At 33.2% G+C, this 15,927-nt stretch overlaps 1 protein-coding gene across 1 annotated transcript; it reads right to left on the reverse strand.

Moving 5' to 3' along the window:
• Positions 1-4,522: 4,522 nt before the first annotated feature.
• On the reverse strand, positions 4,523-6,067 carry LOC127087954 (zinc finger CCCH domain-containing protein 20). The gene has a single exon (XM_051028867.1). It carries the CDS (start codon positions 5,688-5,690, stop codon positions 4,884-4,886), a length of 807 nt encoding a protein of 268 aa, XP_050884824.1. The 5' UTR covers positions 5,691-6,067; the 3' UTR covers positions 4,523-4,883.
• Positions 6,068-15,927: the final 9,860 nt, after the last annotated feature.

Here is a 15,927-nt window from a genome sequence, read left to right on the forward strand (position 1 = left end):
CATGTGTAATTCACACAAAAAAAATCATTCCATAAATACTTTTTGTGAAGAGGCAGTTTCTTTTGCGCCGTTGTCTAGGATATAAGACTAATACAGGTCTCTCATCCTGCGGGAGTAACTTCCCCCTCCTTTTTTCAACCATTTGGCAGGGGCTCTTAAACCCCGCAAAATTTCACTCTCTATTTATTTTTATTTTATTTGTTTTCAATGTTGAAATTTTATGGGGGTTTAAAATCTCCACTAAATGATTGAAAACCAAAAAAATAAACAATGAAATTTTGCGGGGGGTTAAAATCCCTGCTAAATGGTTGAAAATTAAAGGAAAAAAATGTGAGGGGTATTCAATTTTTACCATATTTTCAAAAAATTCGGTATATGTATACGTATATTTGATTTTTTTTGTTGATAAAACTGATATTTCTGGGAACCCTTAATTTTCTACAGGGTATTCGAAATATCCGGGAAAAATCCATTTTTTTGGATATTTTCGTATATCGGATATTTCGTGTACTGTAAAAAATCTGTTAGTTCATAATACTTCATTTGTGTGGTCCAGATCCTAAAGGTCCCCTTGCATATTTTATAAAGCTTTTCACCACTGACGTTGTATGTTTTATTTACATGTTTTCTTTTTAACTTGTTCAAAACTTAATAGGGTTTCAACATTTTTGACATTGATAATTTATTATGTATATGTTATAAATAACAAATATTTTCCTCTCAAGTTGCCGTGTTAGCATGGGCATATTCCATTGGTAAACAACGTGGTATTGTTGTTGTTACTATTATTCATTCTGATATCCAAATGGGATCAGAGGGAGAAAATATAAATTGATTATGGGTTGTGAGAGAGGAAGAAACTACAAAAGGAAGAATTTTGAAGACAAATGTAGTATGAAAGTTAAATGTCCATTTATGCTGGGATCTGTGTCAAGTGATAGCGGTTTGAAGGTTATGGTTAGGTGTGAGTTTCACAATCATATACTAGCTAAGGACTTAGACGACCATGATATAGTAGGTGATGAAAGACAGTTTGTGAATGACATGACCAAATACAATATGGCTCTCAAATACATAATTACTACTTTGAAATATAGATATCCAGAAAACCTCATGTGCCCTACCTAGGTGTACAAGGAAAGATATACATAAAAGATGAGCAAGAGAGATACGTTTGACTGAAATGTAACATCTGCTTAGTCTTATTCATGAAGAGAAATACATGTACTGTAAAAGACCCTAAACCCCAAAACTTATATAAAAAGAATTACTCGACTATTTAAGGTGTCACTATGACAACAAACCAATAAGCTTTCAAAATCAATTATCAACATGCAGCGGAATTACCATAACAACGACTTCAATTTAAACTTATCGAATAAAGAAATAAATTTTCACATCATAATTTGACATCAAATCAAAACATAACAAACACCTTGTTCCCTAAGTTACAAGATCAGAGTATTAAACCACTAAATTACGATAAAGCGATAAATAAACGATGGTAAGATCCAAGAAGCTATCTTCCACTCACAATAATAAAATGCTACTCCCGATTATCTACAAGATGTTTATGGTGGACAACATTAAGAAAACGGGGTGAGAAATAAACTTTGATATAAATGGTATAAAGAATGCAAAGGTAGAGAAATACATAACATATCATACATTCATTACACAACCAATATCACCATAATCTCATACCCATTCACAGCAATATGCAAATACATGTAATGCAACTCGCGACATAATGTGACACTATCATACTATGCATGTGGTACCAACACAACATTTGGCTCTCTCAGGAACCGGGTACCCCTTCTGAGCTTCAAGCCCCCCTTCTGAGCTTGGGACAAACCACTAGTCCCCCTTCCGAACTAGAGAACATGCCTCTTTCAATGATATGACACAATGATGCTTGTCCATACAAATCAACGCAACAACGATAATAATGCTTATTATCCCCCTTCTGACCATAAATAACATGCATTGACACACAATAGTAATTCCCCATTATGATTTACTCTCCAACAATAATAACAACAATGCATATAAGCACACAAATAGTCCCCCTTCTGAACTATTCATCATCAAGCCAACAATATATAATTAATCACCATATAATCATGCATCTCGCAACAACAGTAATCATATTCACATCACAAAACAACATTATATGTGTTCCATACAATTGCTACATCATGTACACAACAACATTTAAGTAATTCACAATTAATTAATCTCATATTAATTAATTAACAACACCAGCTCAACCAAACAGTAGCCAAATATCAACCAAACTGCAAAACAACATAAAAATTCCGACCCTCCTGCTCGAAATACACAAATAGGGACAAGAAACCCCCTCCTGACAGCATGACGGGCAGCCCGTCACTAGGGTGACACTCGTCGTCTTATTAAAACAACTGATCCATCATTATAATGACGACCGACTTAAAAACCAAGTTTTGAGACCATGACGATCTCCCCGTTATAGCACTAACGCCCGTCAGCGTCTTAAGGTGCATGGCGGTCTACCCGTCATCTGTGTGACCCCCGTCACTCTGCACCAGAAGGCAGAAACACGAATTTGCCATGAATTTTCAATAGGAACTCTAATTTTGGCCTCCCAATCATCCCAACACACCCAGAAAGTTATACCTCATGTCGTATCATCATTATAACATGGTAAATCACATAATTGCACACTTTATTCATCAAATTCATGAATTTCATGTTTATGTTCAAACCTTCAAAAATTCCAACAATGGAATAAACTCACATACACATGAACATAATTATACACATACGAATTCAGTCACGAAAATTAGATAATCACACCTTCAATCATCGATTTTCATATCAACATATAACAACAACGATTCATAAAAGATTTCACACAATCCCTAAAGAGAGTAAGGGTCTCTCTTCTCTACCCTTTCATGCAAAACACTCATATTGAAACCCTTTCTCCCCCTTACCTTAGATTCCTAGTAGTAAAAATTTCAGAATTGATCAAGGTTGGTGGTTAAAATTCTCCCTTCTTCAAGCCCTAAACAAGATAAATAGGAACTTCCTTAATATCCTAGTGGGTTAGGACTCCAACATCATCTCGACGCGAAAAATTAACCTCGGGCATAGAATTATCCATGGGTTTCGAAGGAGAATCTATGATATGCATAACTTGGTGAGCATACATTTTTGGAGAAAAGCACGACTCTCCATCTAAATCCTCTGAAAATAGTTTTAAGTGTATGGCATATATGTTCACCATCATTTCTTTCTCCTGGATCCTTTTCCTTTCTTAGTTGAGGACTTATGAGATGATTTCACCCATACTGATGCAACCTTCCCCCAAATTATGTGACCACCATGGAAATACCTTATCAAGTGGAAATACCTTATCACCTTAATTGCAACCTCATTGAATCTTGCCATATATTCCCGCAAGGACTCGACATGTCCCTATTGTACGTTGAATAAGCTCGTTGTAGGCACATTGCGGTGTTTGTTTGCAAAATATTCGTGGATTAGCCTTATTGAGGCATCTTGATAACTGATTATGGAGAACCTAATAAGGTTCACATATCAGTGCAAAAGTGCCTCCTTCAATGTTCCAAAAATAAGCTTTCATTTGAGTGAGTCCATTGGGCATATTATCACCATTTGGACATTGATGGTGGTAACATGTACTTATGAGTTGCTTTTTCCTTCGAAGGTCACCAAGGAGGGAGACTTGAAGTTATCTGGAACAAGTGTGTCCCATATCTCGATGGAGATAGGTTGAGGATTCAAGACCTTTATACCCTCTTGTTTGTCGCTCTTTAAATGTTGTTGTTGTTGGTTGAGAATGATGTTTTATAGGAATTTGTTCCAACAAAATAACTATTCCGTAACAGTTTGTGTCTCTGCTATGACATCTTGATCGTTGTTGTAACTGTTAACGACAACCCATACTATTGCGAAATGGTGGTTAGACTAACAAAAGTTTTAAATTAGAGTGTGGTCTGAGTCAATTTGACTGAGACCCCACTGCTGTACCAAATGTACTTGCGATTAGTACAATAATCATGACTTTGGCTAACAATGAACTAGAAATGGTTCAATGTTTCTGATATTTGAATAAATGATGATTTTTTTCTTCTGCTAGTGTATTTATAGTTTTTTTTTTATATTCTCCCTTTATGCCATTAACCATTATGGAGGTTACTATATTATTGATTTTCATTGCTTGTTGTCCCTTCTTGGTCTGAAAATTGGATTCATAATTTCTATATGAATCTGTTACACGACTCGAAGATGAGTCAACATTTCTAACTCAAGGTTGAGTCGACCTCGTGATATGATGACCTAGCCTACCAAACATGACATGGTGAGAATTGGATTTATTATTTTGATTTACAAGTTCTTTAAGGGTTTTGCGTGTCCTAAAATAAATGAGTTCAAGTCTTCTGAAGCCAAATACACCCGAGTTATTATAAATATAATTAGTCGTTCAAACGGGAGAACTCTAAAAGTAAAATGATAAAAGAAAGAGGTATTACGATTCATATTCATTCTAGAAATAAAAAAACTCCCATAATTTTTAGAAAATAAAAATACATCATTGTTCATGTTTCTTCTATTGACATATAAACATCCAACACAACAAAAGATGAAGACAAAAATCCAGGTAAAAAAGAACAATGAAGACAATCAAATGTTATCCAATCTTCAACAAATCCTTAACTCAAGAAGAAAACTAAACGTTAGAAAATGGACATGACAGAGACACCATAGTCTCATCTCATGCTCCTCAACTATGCACAAAGATTCTTCTTCCTTTTTGCATCATTCATCCTATATACAAAGCAGAATCATACTCCTCAACCTCAATCCCAAATTCAGTTAACCAGTTCCGAAACCCATCCAAAATCAGGAACAGGAACCGAAACAACACCGTCGTTGAAGTTCACCTTACTGAATTTTCCATAGATTTTGGCTCTAAGATCTCTTCCAGATTCCACCCTCTCCATACTAACCCCTTCATAGCTTGCCGGAAGACTAAAAAACCCACCCTGCGGACACCCGACCCGACCCGAATCCGCAATTCGAACATCTCTCATGCAGTCAACTAGTTCCCGCATATTCACCGGAACGTCGCCGTATCGGGAGTTTCCCGGAGGAGATTCAAGAACCGAAGTAGGAGATGAAACAAATGATTCCGGTGAAGCCTTACCCGAGAGACGAAGTTGATCAATGGTGTGAGCAAAGAAACACACTCGCCGGCGACAAGCAGTTCCATCGTTACAAAGCTGTGTCCTGTAACGAGAAGGATGAAGCCAGCATTCGAAAACACCATGCGCAAAGTAACATGAATCACCTTTAGTACAGTTTCCTGATCTGCGAAACTCCGAGCAAGGTGTACCGGAGTAATTAAACTTCCTAGGGTCTCTCCGGCGAGCTTTCTCGCCGGGATGAGAGTAAGGACATTCCGTCCAGTCATGAGACCTGCCACGCTGGCATTTCCTCACTTTGAATTCGAACATTCGGAAATGGTCGGTAGAGAAAACATGAAGAGGTAAGTCGAAATCTTCGGTAATGGAAAATTGTGTGTCGGAGTCGTTTGAAATGAAATGGTTTAAGAATGCTCCTCCCTCGTATTGTGTCGTGTCCCATTCGGGGATTTTAAGGTTTGGAATGTTGATCATGGTTAAGGAATTTTGAGTGAGTGAGTGTGTGGAGTAATTGATTCTTAACCATGGCAATATATATAGGAAGAGATGAATAATTGTAGTATGTGATTTGTTTAACCATGGTTGAGTGAGTTGGCTTCTACCTTAAGACACGTGTTTGAGCCATTTCATATCTAAAGAAATTGTATTTTTTATTTTGCTTTTACTAAATATGCCAATTTATTGAAATACAAATCTAGTAAGGTTCTCCTAAAAATCTAATTTGTCAACATGTTGTGATAGAATTGAGAAACCAACCTCCATTATGTCTTTATTTTCATTCAAGATATCCATAGAATTGAGAAACCAACCTCCATTTTGTCTTTTATTTTCATTCAAGATATCCATCCATCCATCTTCCTCATATTAGGTACTACATCTATCTCTATTTATAAGTCTATTTCATATTATGTATATTAAGAAAAAAAGGTAGTATTCTTTTAATTGTGTTAGGAAAATCCAAGTTCAATTTACATCTCTACTCCAATATAAAAAAAATGTTTATTTTGTGTTGTTAATTATTATTATTATTATTATTATTATTATTATTATTATTATTATTATTATTATTATTATTATTATTATTATTATTATTATTATTTTCTCTCAAGCTAAGTTAGTATTATCAATACATGATTTTTTTATGTATTTAATAAGTTGCAATGAAATTTATATTTAGGGATTTTTTCTTTCAAATAGATTTATAGACAGGTTAGAAGTAGTATTATATTTAAAGTATTTATTTGTTTTAATATTTATTATATTTTAAAGTATTAATAAAACATACACATTTTTTTCACCAACACTTTAATTTATATATTTTATTCGTTTTAAAATAATTGATTTAATTGATCAATTTACCTATTTAAAATATATATAAATAAAAGCGAATGATATTTTTAATAAAATATTTTTATTATGCATTGATGTATTGACACATGTAGTATTAATTAAATGTTATAATTTGAAAAAGGTAATTATTATATTGAAAATTATAAATTATTAATCATTTTAATATTCATAACACTTTAGTTTACAAACATAAGTCAATTATTTTGGAATGAATGATATTTTTTATTAAATTCAAGTGTGAGTGACTAAGTTATAAATTGTTAACGAATAAATAAAATATTAAACACATAAGAGACAACCTATACATCTAATACATTGATTTTTTTTTTGAAAATATACTGCTTTCCTTTTTAATCCCGAGTTGTGATTACAATGTTATTCATGAGTGAAAGTTGGAAATAGTAATTCTCATATTATTTTTTCACAAGGCAGAATATTGAGCGTTTAAGAATTAACATGTGGATAAAATAAGTGTGTCAAATATAAGGATGTTGTGTTGAATATGTGGTAATATTGTGCATGATGAGATTAGAAATGAAAATATTAGAGAGTGTTCGGATAACACTTATAGTAGAAAAGGTGATGAAAAATAGACTTAGGTGATTTGGACATGTAAAGAGATAGATTCAGTGTTATGGAGAGTAGATCAGATGAAGAGAAATCAAAAAATTAGAGGAAGAGTAAGACCTAGAAAGACTATAAAAGAAGTTATTAAGAAAGACCTCGAGATTAACGATTTCATTACTATAAATAATACATTTCATGACGATATTTTCACCCCACCAAACGAAAACTGATGTATAATTCATGGACACACCACATTTATTTTTATTTTTATTTTTATTTTTGAAATATCATTTATTCCCTAGGTTTTAGTAGATAACTTATGGAAAAATTAATTCAGAGGACATGCTTCGAATCATAGCAACGACAATTTATGTTTTATTTCTATAAAAGTGACGTTTTTTATTTATTTAAAATAAAATGATATATTCATTCGGTTTCATTAATAACAGAAGGGTTAGATAGTCAAATTTAACTATAAAAAATATTTGTTCATTAAGTTGTACCATAAACTTAACTCATATACAATTGTTTCAAACTCGTAAACATCATTCTTTTGAATGGATTGTAAGACAGAATAATCTTCAAATTTTCTTAATTAGTTAATAAATATTTCAAGGTTATGTGTTGGTATTCTTATAACACCTTGAACAAAATAATTTTATGTTCTTGCAATCTGTTTCACATAATGTTGTTGTTGTTGTTGTTATTGTTGTTATTGTTGTTGTTGTTATTGTTGTTGTTGTTTCCACCTTTTAAAAGACAATTGTTATATTTTGGAATAATTTCTCAATGTTGTCAGTCAAATATGATATTCTATAATTTATTGTTTTCCTCAACCGACAACATTGAGAATTTTATTCCTAATCACACTTATAATATATTGCAAGCAATGTTGTTGTTTCACAAAACAAGATCTTGAAAAATTTGTTTTGAATATAGTTTTTTGTTTGAATATTATAACACACAAATATTTTGATAAATGGTAAAAAAATTAAAAATGAAACAATACATGTTACTTTCAATTTTTTATCATTCATCATTTTTTTGTAGTAGATGTAAATATTACCTAGGTTGATTTAGAAAGTGAGGGGGAAAATCCCTATTTTAATTTTTTTTTAATTAAAAAAGAAATAAGTTTTTACCTCTCGGTTTTACATAAGAACCGAGGGGAAAGTAACCTAGTGTTGTCTACAACGAATCTTTATCGTACATTCTTATAATAATAACGCTCAAGATATTGTCAACACATCAATCCACAAAAAATCTTCTACATCCAATAAGAATGCGAACACCGCCACTATATATCTTGGATTGTATATTGTGAAACAGAAACATTGATAATGAATGCATTTGCCATGAAAATAGTGAAACATAAATAAGCTTGGAAAAGATCTCTGAGATGGATTATAAGTGCAGAAAATATTTTGGTGCAAGGTTGGTAACCTTACATAATCTCTTATCTTTTACCTGAAATTTTATGCTATTTATCTAACCTTTTTTATTTTATATCAAAAACAAATGCATGCAAAAACCATTGAAAATATACTGCATGCAAAAACTATTGAACTTGAAAAACAACGAATATGCAACAAAACCAACCTTGTTCTTCTCCAAGATTGACGTGATGATGAAGAATTAGATTCGTCAAAAGTTTGTACTTCTAATTTGAAACTAAAACAACGTAAAATAAAAAAAAATTATGTTTTAATACAATAAGGATATATATATATATATATATATATATATATATATATATATATATATATATATATATATATATATATATATATATATATATATATATATATATATATTCCTTTGGATATTCTAAAAATTAAAAGATAAAGTATCGTGTTTAAAAAAAATATTAATATGCAGTTGTTGGGGATCGAATCTACTACAAGTTCCAGCTTTCTTCTCGGTTGCATGAACGCCAAGAAGAAAAGTGGCAACTTACCAGGACACCCTTCATCACGTCGCCCAAAAAGTAGAGGTAATAACATTTCTCAAATGACATAAAATAGGTTATTCATAGTAGTATTTGGATTGAAATATGATTCTGAATAGAATATTATGGCGAAAGTTGATCCATGTACCCGACCTCATTTAGTGGGATAAGACTTGGTTGACGTTGTATATTATTCTTCTAATCCGTGATGACAATCATTAGATTTTGCAATTTTGTTCTTAAGGGCGCAAATATTTGACCAGATGCCTAAGCAAGGATGTTCAACATCTTACACCAGAATTAACTAACAATTAATAAATAAGATGATGAAGAAGAAAAGCAATAAATGAACAGAAAAAAAATGTTAATCCATTTCAGTGAAACCACACATACGTTTGGAGGCACTATACCCAAGAAAGGAAATGCACTATCTTGAATTAGTATACTTAGTCTTATAGGAATGTCAACCACATGATGTTCAATGCCTCTTGCTAATCCTATTGAGTTTCTATTTAGGTCTTCCCCTAAATATGAGAATCCCTCTCACTTTCCTTTAAGCATTAATCCCTAGTGACAGACTTTAGTAAACAACTTAGAGAATGTTGAATTATAACTCAAGTAAACCAACCAACACTATGTCTTATGAGGGCACTAACATGGTATACAATCAACACAAACAAATGACACAAATAAAATTCTAACACTAGGTATATGCAATCCTTACACATATTCTCAAACATTAGGTTTAAGTTTCCTTAAATACAACTACTTTTTCTGGGATTTTTCCAATGGGCATAGGCCGCTTTGATCTCGTCCAAAATTATAAAAGATCTAGTTGGATTTGATATGTTCCACAAAAATCTCCAATAAAAGATATGATTAGTTTTTAAAATTAAACTTTAAATCTCATTTTAAATTTGATTTGATCATGTTCAATTTAACCAGAAAAATCTACATAAATACATTGGTAAAATATAGCAACAAATCTAAAACAAAGTTGATTGAACCAACCAGAAAAACACGCGTAAAACAGCTACAACATTGGTTTGTTGACAAGGGTCATATGTTGCACACATGTTGGGACATATGTGTGATTTCTTCATAAAAGAAACTTTCCACACATGTTGGGACATTTATTCCACATGCGTTCTTTCTTCACCAAACAATTTGAAATTCTATGTTGTTTTGCATAATCCAGTCAATCCAAAAAGGAACAACAATCTCCCCCTTTGGCAAATTTTGGCAAAACAACATTTTCAAAAATATACAATATCTGCAACATAAGTTTAGCATTAAGTACACCACACACAAGCACATAGAACAACAACATAAATCAGAATAACACACATAAGCAGCAGCAAAAGTATCAAATATAAGTAGATTAAGTGGTTGTTACACATCAGACAGTCAGCCACACAATGATGCTTCCATAATTAGACAAACACATAATTAGTCAATATGCACATAGACCGGAGTCATTAGTCAGTTGTCAATCATGTTAGAAGTTAGTACACTTCACAACTACTAAATATTAAGCATCAGAACATCAGAGTTCATACATATAGTCAGTAAATCAACTCACATATGCCCATGGGCCAGATGATAGGTCAGATGCTCTAACATATGAGCACACAAAATACATTAGAAGCACGTGTTACCTAGTTAGTAGTTAGACAACACACTACCACAACTCCCTTTTTTTTCATAATATGGCAAAGCTAGAAAATAAATCAGACCATCCAGGAGTAGAAAAGAGACTCATTCGTTGTTAGTGGCAATAAACCATAAATATAGATGAGTACAACTGAAGTAGCATAAGACAAAGTTATTACATAACCATAAATATAATCCTAAAACAAAAAGGCCAAAAACTTCACATCATTCTTTAGAGCTGGATTCTTCTTTTGCACTTAAGGATTCATATATGCTCATTCACTAATAGTAAACTGTTCTTCCTCTTCTTCACTGTGAGCTTTGTCTTCATCTTCAACATCCTTCCCCTTGGTCAACATTTTTATCAAGCTATCCATACTCCACTTCTTGATGGTACTTGAGGTAATAATATCTTGCAGAGCCTTTGACACTTCCATTAGCTCATACAACACATCTTTTCTGGTTGCCTTGGATACAGGTGAAGAGCTTCCACCAATTGTATAACCATGATGTTTGACCACAATGTATGAGACATGTGTCCTCATAAACAGCTTCTTGTCAAGAGTCAGTGGCCAAGGCTTATTTTTATTCATTTCTTCGATATGTACAATATTTGGATGTTGCTTCAAGATGATCCCAGTAATTAAGGAAGGGAAAGCTATTGGAAGCTTGACAACATATGAGTTAACATGTTTCATGGTTTGATTAAAAACATATTCTCCAAATTTCAGATTAAACTTGGATCTAATTTGAAAAATCATCTTGGCCAAGGTAGGAATGATTCTTGGAGTGTGATTAGTGGGTTCCCAATTTCCTGCACCTATCATGTTCAAAACAACATACTTCACACTCAATTTTCCACATGAAAGCAACCCTTTGTTGAGTCATTGTTTCATTTGCCCAACAGTGATTTCCTTGGAAATCTTGTTTATAAAGAGAACTTTTTTAGACTCAGTGGACTTGTTTCTTCCCATATATGAATTAATAATGGAGGGTAAAAACTTCACACATTTCCATATAACATAAACCTCCATATACTCTTGACTTACTTCAACAGTGCAATCAGGAGATAGGTTCACAATAAACTCTTTAGCCAAATTTTCATAGCAAGGTTAAATATCTGAAACAATCTTCACCAATCCAACATCCTTCAGAAAATTCATGATCTCTTATAATTGCAGAACATATTTGCTCATCTCTCTTTCAGGATCAACTATTCTTTGACACGCATACTTCCATTTTTGCACACTTTCTTTATAGTGGAATGACACATTGCTAAGGGGGCAGTAGGAATATTGATTGGAACTCTTTTTCCTCCAATATTTCTATTGGAAGAGGGCATGATATCTAAGACATCTGCTTCAACATCTGTCTCTGAGCCACTTATTTGCACAAGTTTTCTATTGAGAGACTTCTTTTTAGTAGCTTTCACTTCAACCTTTCTTCTCTTATTCTCAGGCTTCTCTTGAAGTATTTTCTTCTTCACCATATCAGTGTTATTCATAAATATCTTGTGAGGTACCTCTTTCTCCTTTTTTCTTCTCTTTTCCCTAGTCATTCATGGATCTAACTAAGCCTTTCATTACAGTAATAGTAGTATATTCTTCATCCAGAGCCACCACATCTTTCTTCTCTGATTGAGTACCTTTGTCTTCAGTCTTGGATACACATTCAATAATTGTATACATTATTTTTGCAATGGAATTCTCATCATCCTTGTCATCTTCTTCATTTATTTTACCTTGGCCCTTAGGTTCTTTATTCAGAGGATCCTCATTTCTTAATTCTTCATTTGACTCATGGTTATCATTCTGACTTTAGTCAACAACAAGAGTATTAATGTTTATTTGTCATGACGATTCTTACTCAGAACTTCAGCTCAACATTTTGATGGTTTTCATTGAGGATATCATCAGTAGAATCTTCAGAGGAGACATAGTTATCATTGAAAACATTATCGAGAAGCTTATCAATATCAGGTGTATCACCAGGATGACCATCAACCATGACAGGATTGTCACTCAGTTTTTCTTTAACATGAGGTTCATCAGTGGGTTCGGGTGGTTCACTAACTGGTACATAAATAAGTTCAGCTTGTGGGTAAGCAGATGTTGGAATAAATTCTTCAACATTTGATTCAACATATTGATCAACATGTGGTTCCACTTCCACATTTGGCCCCTCAAACATGGTTTCAACATGATCTATGTGTTTTCCTATTGGGGTTGGAATCAACTTCTATATCAACATTTGTAGTTTCAATAGGTTCACGAACATGTACAAAAGGTTCCTTTTTAGAGGTACTAACCTTATCAAACACTCTTTTCCTTTTGGTGGAATCATTCTTTGGTTTATCTATTGAAATATCAACTGGAACAATCATTTTCAAAGGTTTTGTGTTTAAAAACATGATAGGTTTTTCATCAATGCCGCTCGAATCAGAACCATGGTTTTCTTTGAATTTCCTTTATCACCCATCTTAACTCCAAGCATCTTGACTCTATATAAATTTTTAACATGCTTAGGTTCAGCAGATTTAACATCAATTGACTTTTGACTTTATGTGCTATAATGATCACATGAGAGAGAAACTTCCCTTTTAGACTTGCGTGCCTCCCTTGAATTAATTTCCACCAGAGTTCACACATGAAAATACTAGTTACACCCCTTAGTAATTCACACTGAAAACTTTCTGAGGCCTTGGTACAATTTTCTCTTAGAATCTTTACTTGTAGGTCAAGAAAGTAGGTGAAACTCCCTTTAAGACTCATCTTAATTTCAGACTGCAAATGTTGAACATAATGTTCCAACATCTTGTTTGACATACAAAACCCAAAGTCATAAAGGAAAATTCCTTTATTCTTAAAATAAAGAGTGCCATTTATTCCACCTAGACATTCCTCTTGAGTGGGTTCCATGAGATTCATAGGAAGTAACTTCAGACTTTTAATGGAGGTAGGATGCTAGAGCATCTTGTGGGACATCTTGCCTATTTGGCACACTCCACAAATGTTGCCTTCTTCAATCATGAGTTTTGGCACTCACTTGACAACATTTTTAGATGTAATCTCCTCCACACTTTTAACCTTGGATGAAGTTTGAGAGATCCACATATAATATTTGTATTTGGATCTTGAACCTTTCACCAACACCTCTTAATCTTTGCTAGAGACAATACATTTAGATTTGTTATAGCTAACGTTTAGACCTTGATCACACAGTTGACTTATGCTGATCAAATTAGCAGTTAATCCTTCTACCAAACAACACATAATCAAGACAAGGAAAACCTGACCTGACCATTTTTCCTATGCCATTGATTTTTCCTCTAGCTCCACCATCAAATGTCACATAACTGTTAGAGTATGGATTCAATACTTCAAGATAAATATTTTCACCAGTCATGTTCCTTAAGCATATCAAAATATAAATCTTCTCTAGATGGAACTCTAAGAGAATGAGGCAAGTGACAATCTCCTTGGGTTTCCACACTTTCACAACTTGAGTTTTCTTCCCTTTCCTTCTATTAAGCCTTGGCTGACTATAAGACTGAGGATAACCATACAGTCTATAGAAAAAAGGTCTTATATGACCATATCTACCACAGTGGTGACACTTCCAGTATGATTTCTTGTTGCCGTTGTTGTGAGGGTACACATGTTAAGCAATATGCTGGGACATGTGGTCCTTCATCAGAAACTCAGTTTTCTTTTCAACAACAAATTTATTAGTATGAATTTTGACCTTTTTGTTCATGGAAATGTAGTCAAACCCTATAGCTTTCTTTTCCCCAATCTCCAAGATCTCATCTAACATATCAAATCCATTATTCAACATACGAACATATTTTGTCATATTGTCAAGTTTGGACTTTAACAATGCGACTTCCTCTTCCAGATATGCAATGGATGAGCCAAGTTTCTCCTTTTCCATGAGTAGAGCACTTATGGTCTTCTTTTGTTTCTCTTTTTATATGAAAGATTCCTTCCACTCAGTGAGCAACTCTCTATAACTTTCAACTAGCTCTTCTATTGAGATATCTTTATCACTAGACTCACTACAAAAGTCATATTTCCTAATAAAAGGCATCACCTTATTAGCTATTTCTCCTTCATTTTCATCATTAGAATCAGACCAAGTGATTAAAAATTCAATTTTCTATTTCTTTAGAAAAGTGGCATTTAATGTGACCAAACCCTTCACATTTATAACATTTAACTCTTTTGCCTTTGTTAGGTTTGAAATCATCTTTCCTCTTGTTCAGGGGATTGATGTCTGACACATTATCTAGGACATTTTTCCTTCAATTTATATCTATCCTTCTTAAAGCTTGATTAAAATTTCTCTCAACAAAGACTATATCCCCTGAAAAGCTTTCTTCACCTTGATCTTCATCCTCTTCATTGTTGGACACAAAAGATATGCTTTTGTTCTTCTTTTCATACTTGTCATTCAAGACCAACTCAAAGGTTCGTAAAGAACCAATAAGTTTATCAACTTTGATCCTTCCAAGGTCTTGGGCTTATTCAATAGCTCTGACCTTCATATAAAACTTCTTGGGAAGAGATCTTATGGTTTTTCTAGCCAGCTTCTCTTCAGACATCTTCTATCCTAAGGCAAAAGAAGTGTTGGCAATACCACGCAGTCTGATTTTGAAATCAGGTATGGATTCATCTTCATTTATCCTTATATTCTTAAACTTTGTAGTCAAGAGCTGCATCATTGATATCATAACCTTGGATGTGCCTCCATGAGCAGTTTTGAGAATCTCACAAGCATCTTTGACTTTAGTACATGTGTTGATCAATCTCAACATGTTCTTGTAAACACCATTGAAAATATCATTTAAAGCTTTGGAATTTCCAAGAGCTTCATTATCTTCTGCATTAGTCCACTCAGATTCTGGCTTTAAATTTGATGTACCATCTTGAGAAATATTCACAAGATGTTTCTAACCTTTTACCACAACCTTCCATATTTTGTTGTCCATGGATTTGAGAAAGGCAACCATTTTAGCCTTCCAATAACCATAATTGGTGTCATCCAATACATATGGTCTATTGACTGACCCCCCATCCTTAGTGATGTCCATCTGCATAAAATGTATCTTCTCTAGAGTTCACCTAAATAGAACATGATGCCTGCTCTAATGCCAATTGAAATTATGTTCTTAAGGGGATAAATGTTGGACCA

This window comes from Lathyrus oleraceus, chromosome 5, assembly GCF_024323335.1.
Source record: "Lathyrus oleraceus cultivar Zhongwan6 chromosome 5, CAAS_Psat_ZW6_1.0, whole genome shotgun sequence".
NCBI classification, from domain to species: Eukaryota; Viridiplantae; Streptophyta; class Magnoliopsida; order Fabales; family Fabaceae; genus Lathyrus; species Lathyrus oleraceus.

Bases quoted from the DNA above. Each gene is read 5' to 3' on its own strand.
- LOC127087954 (XM_051028867.1), bottom strand. From the start codon at position 5,690: ATGATCAACATTCCAAACCTTAAAATCCCCGAATGGGACACGACACAA.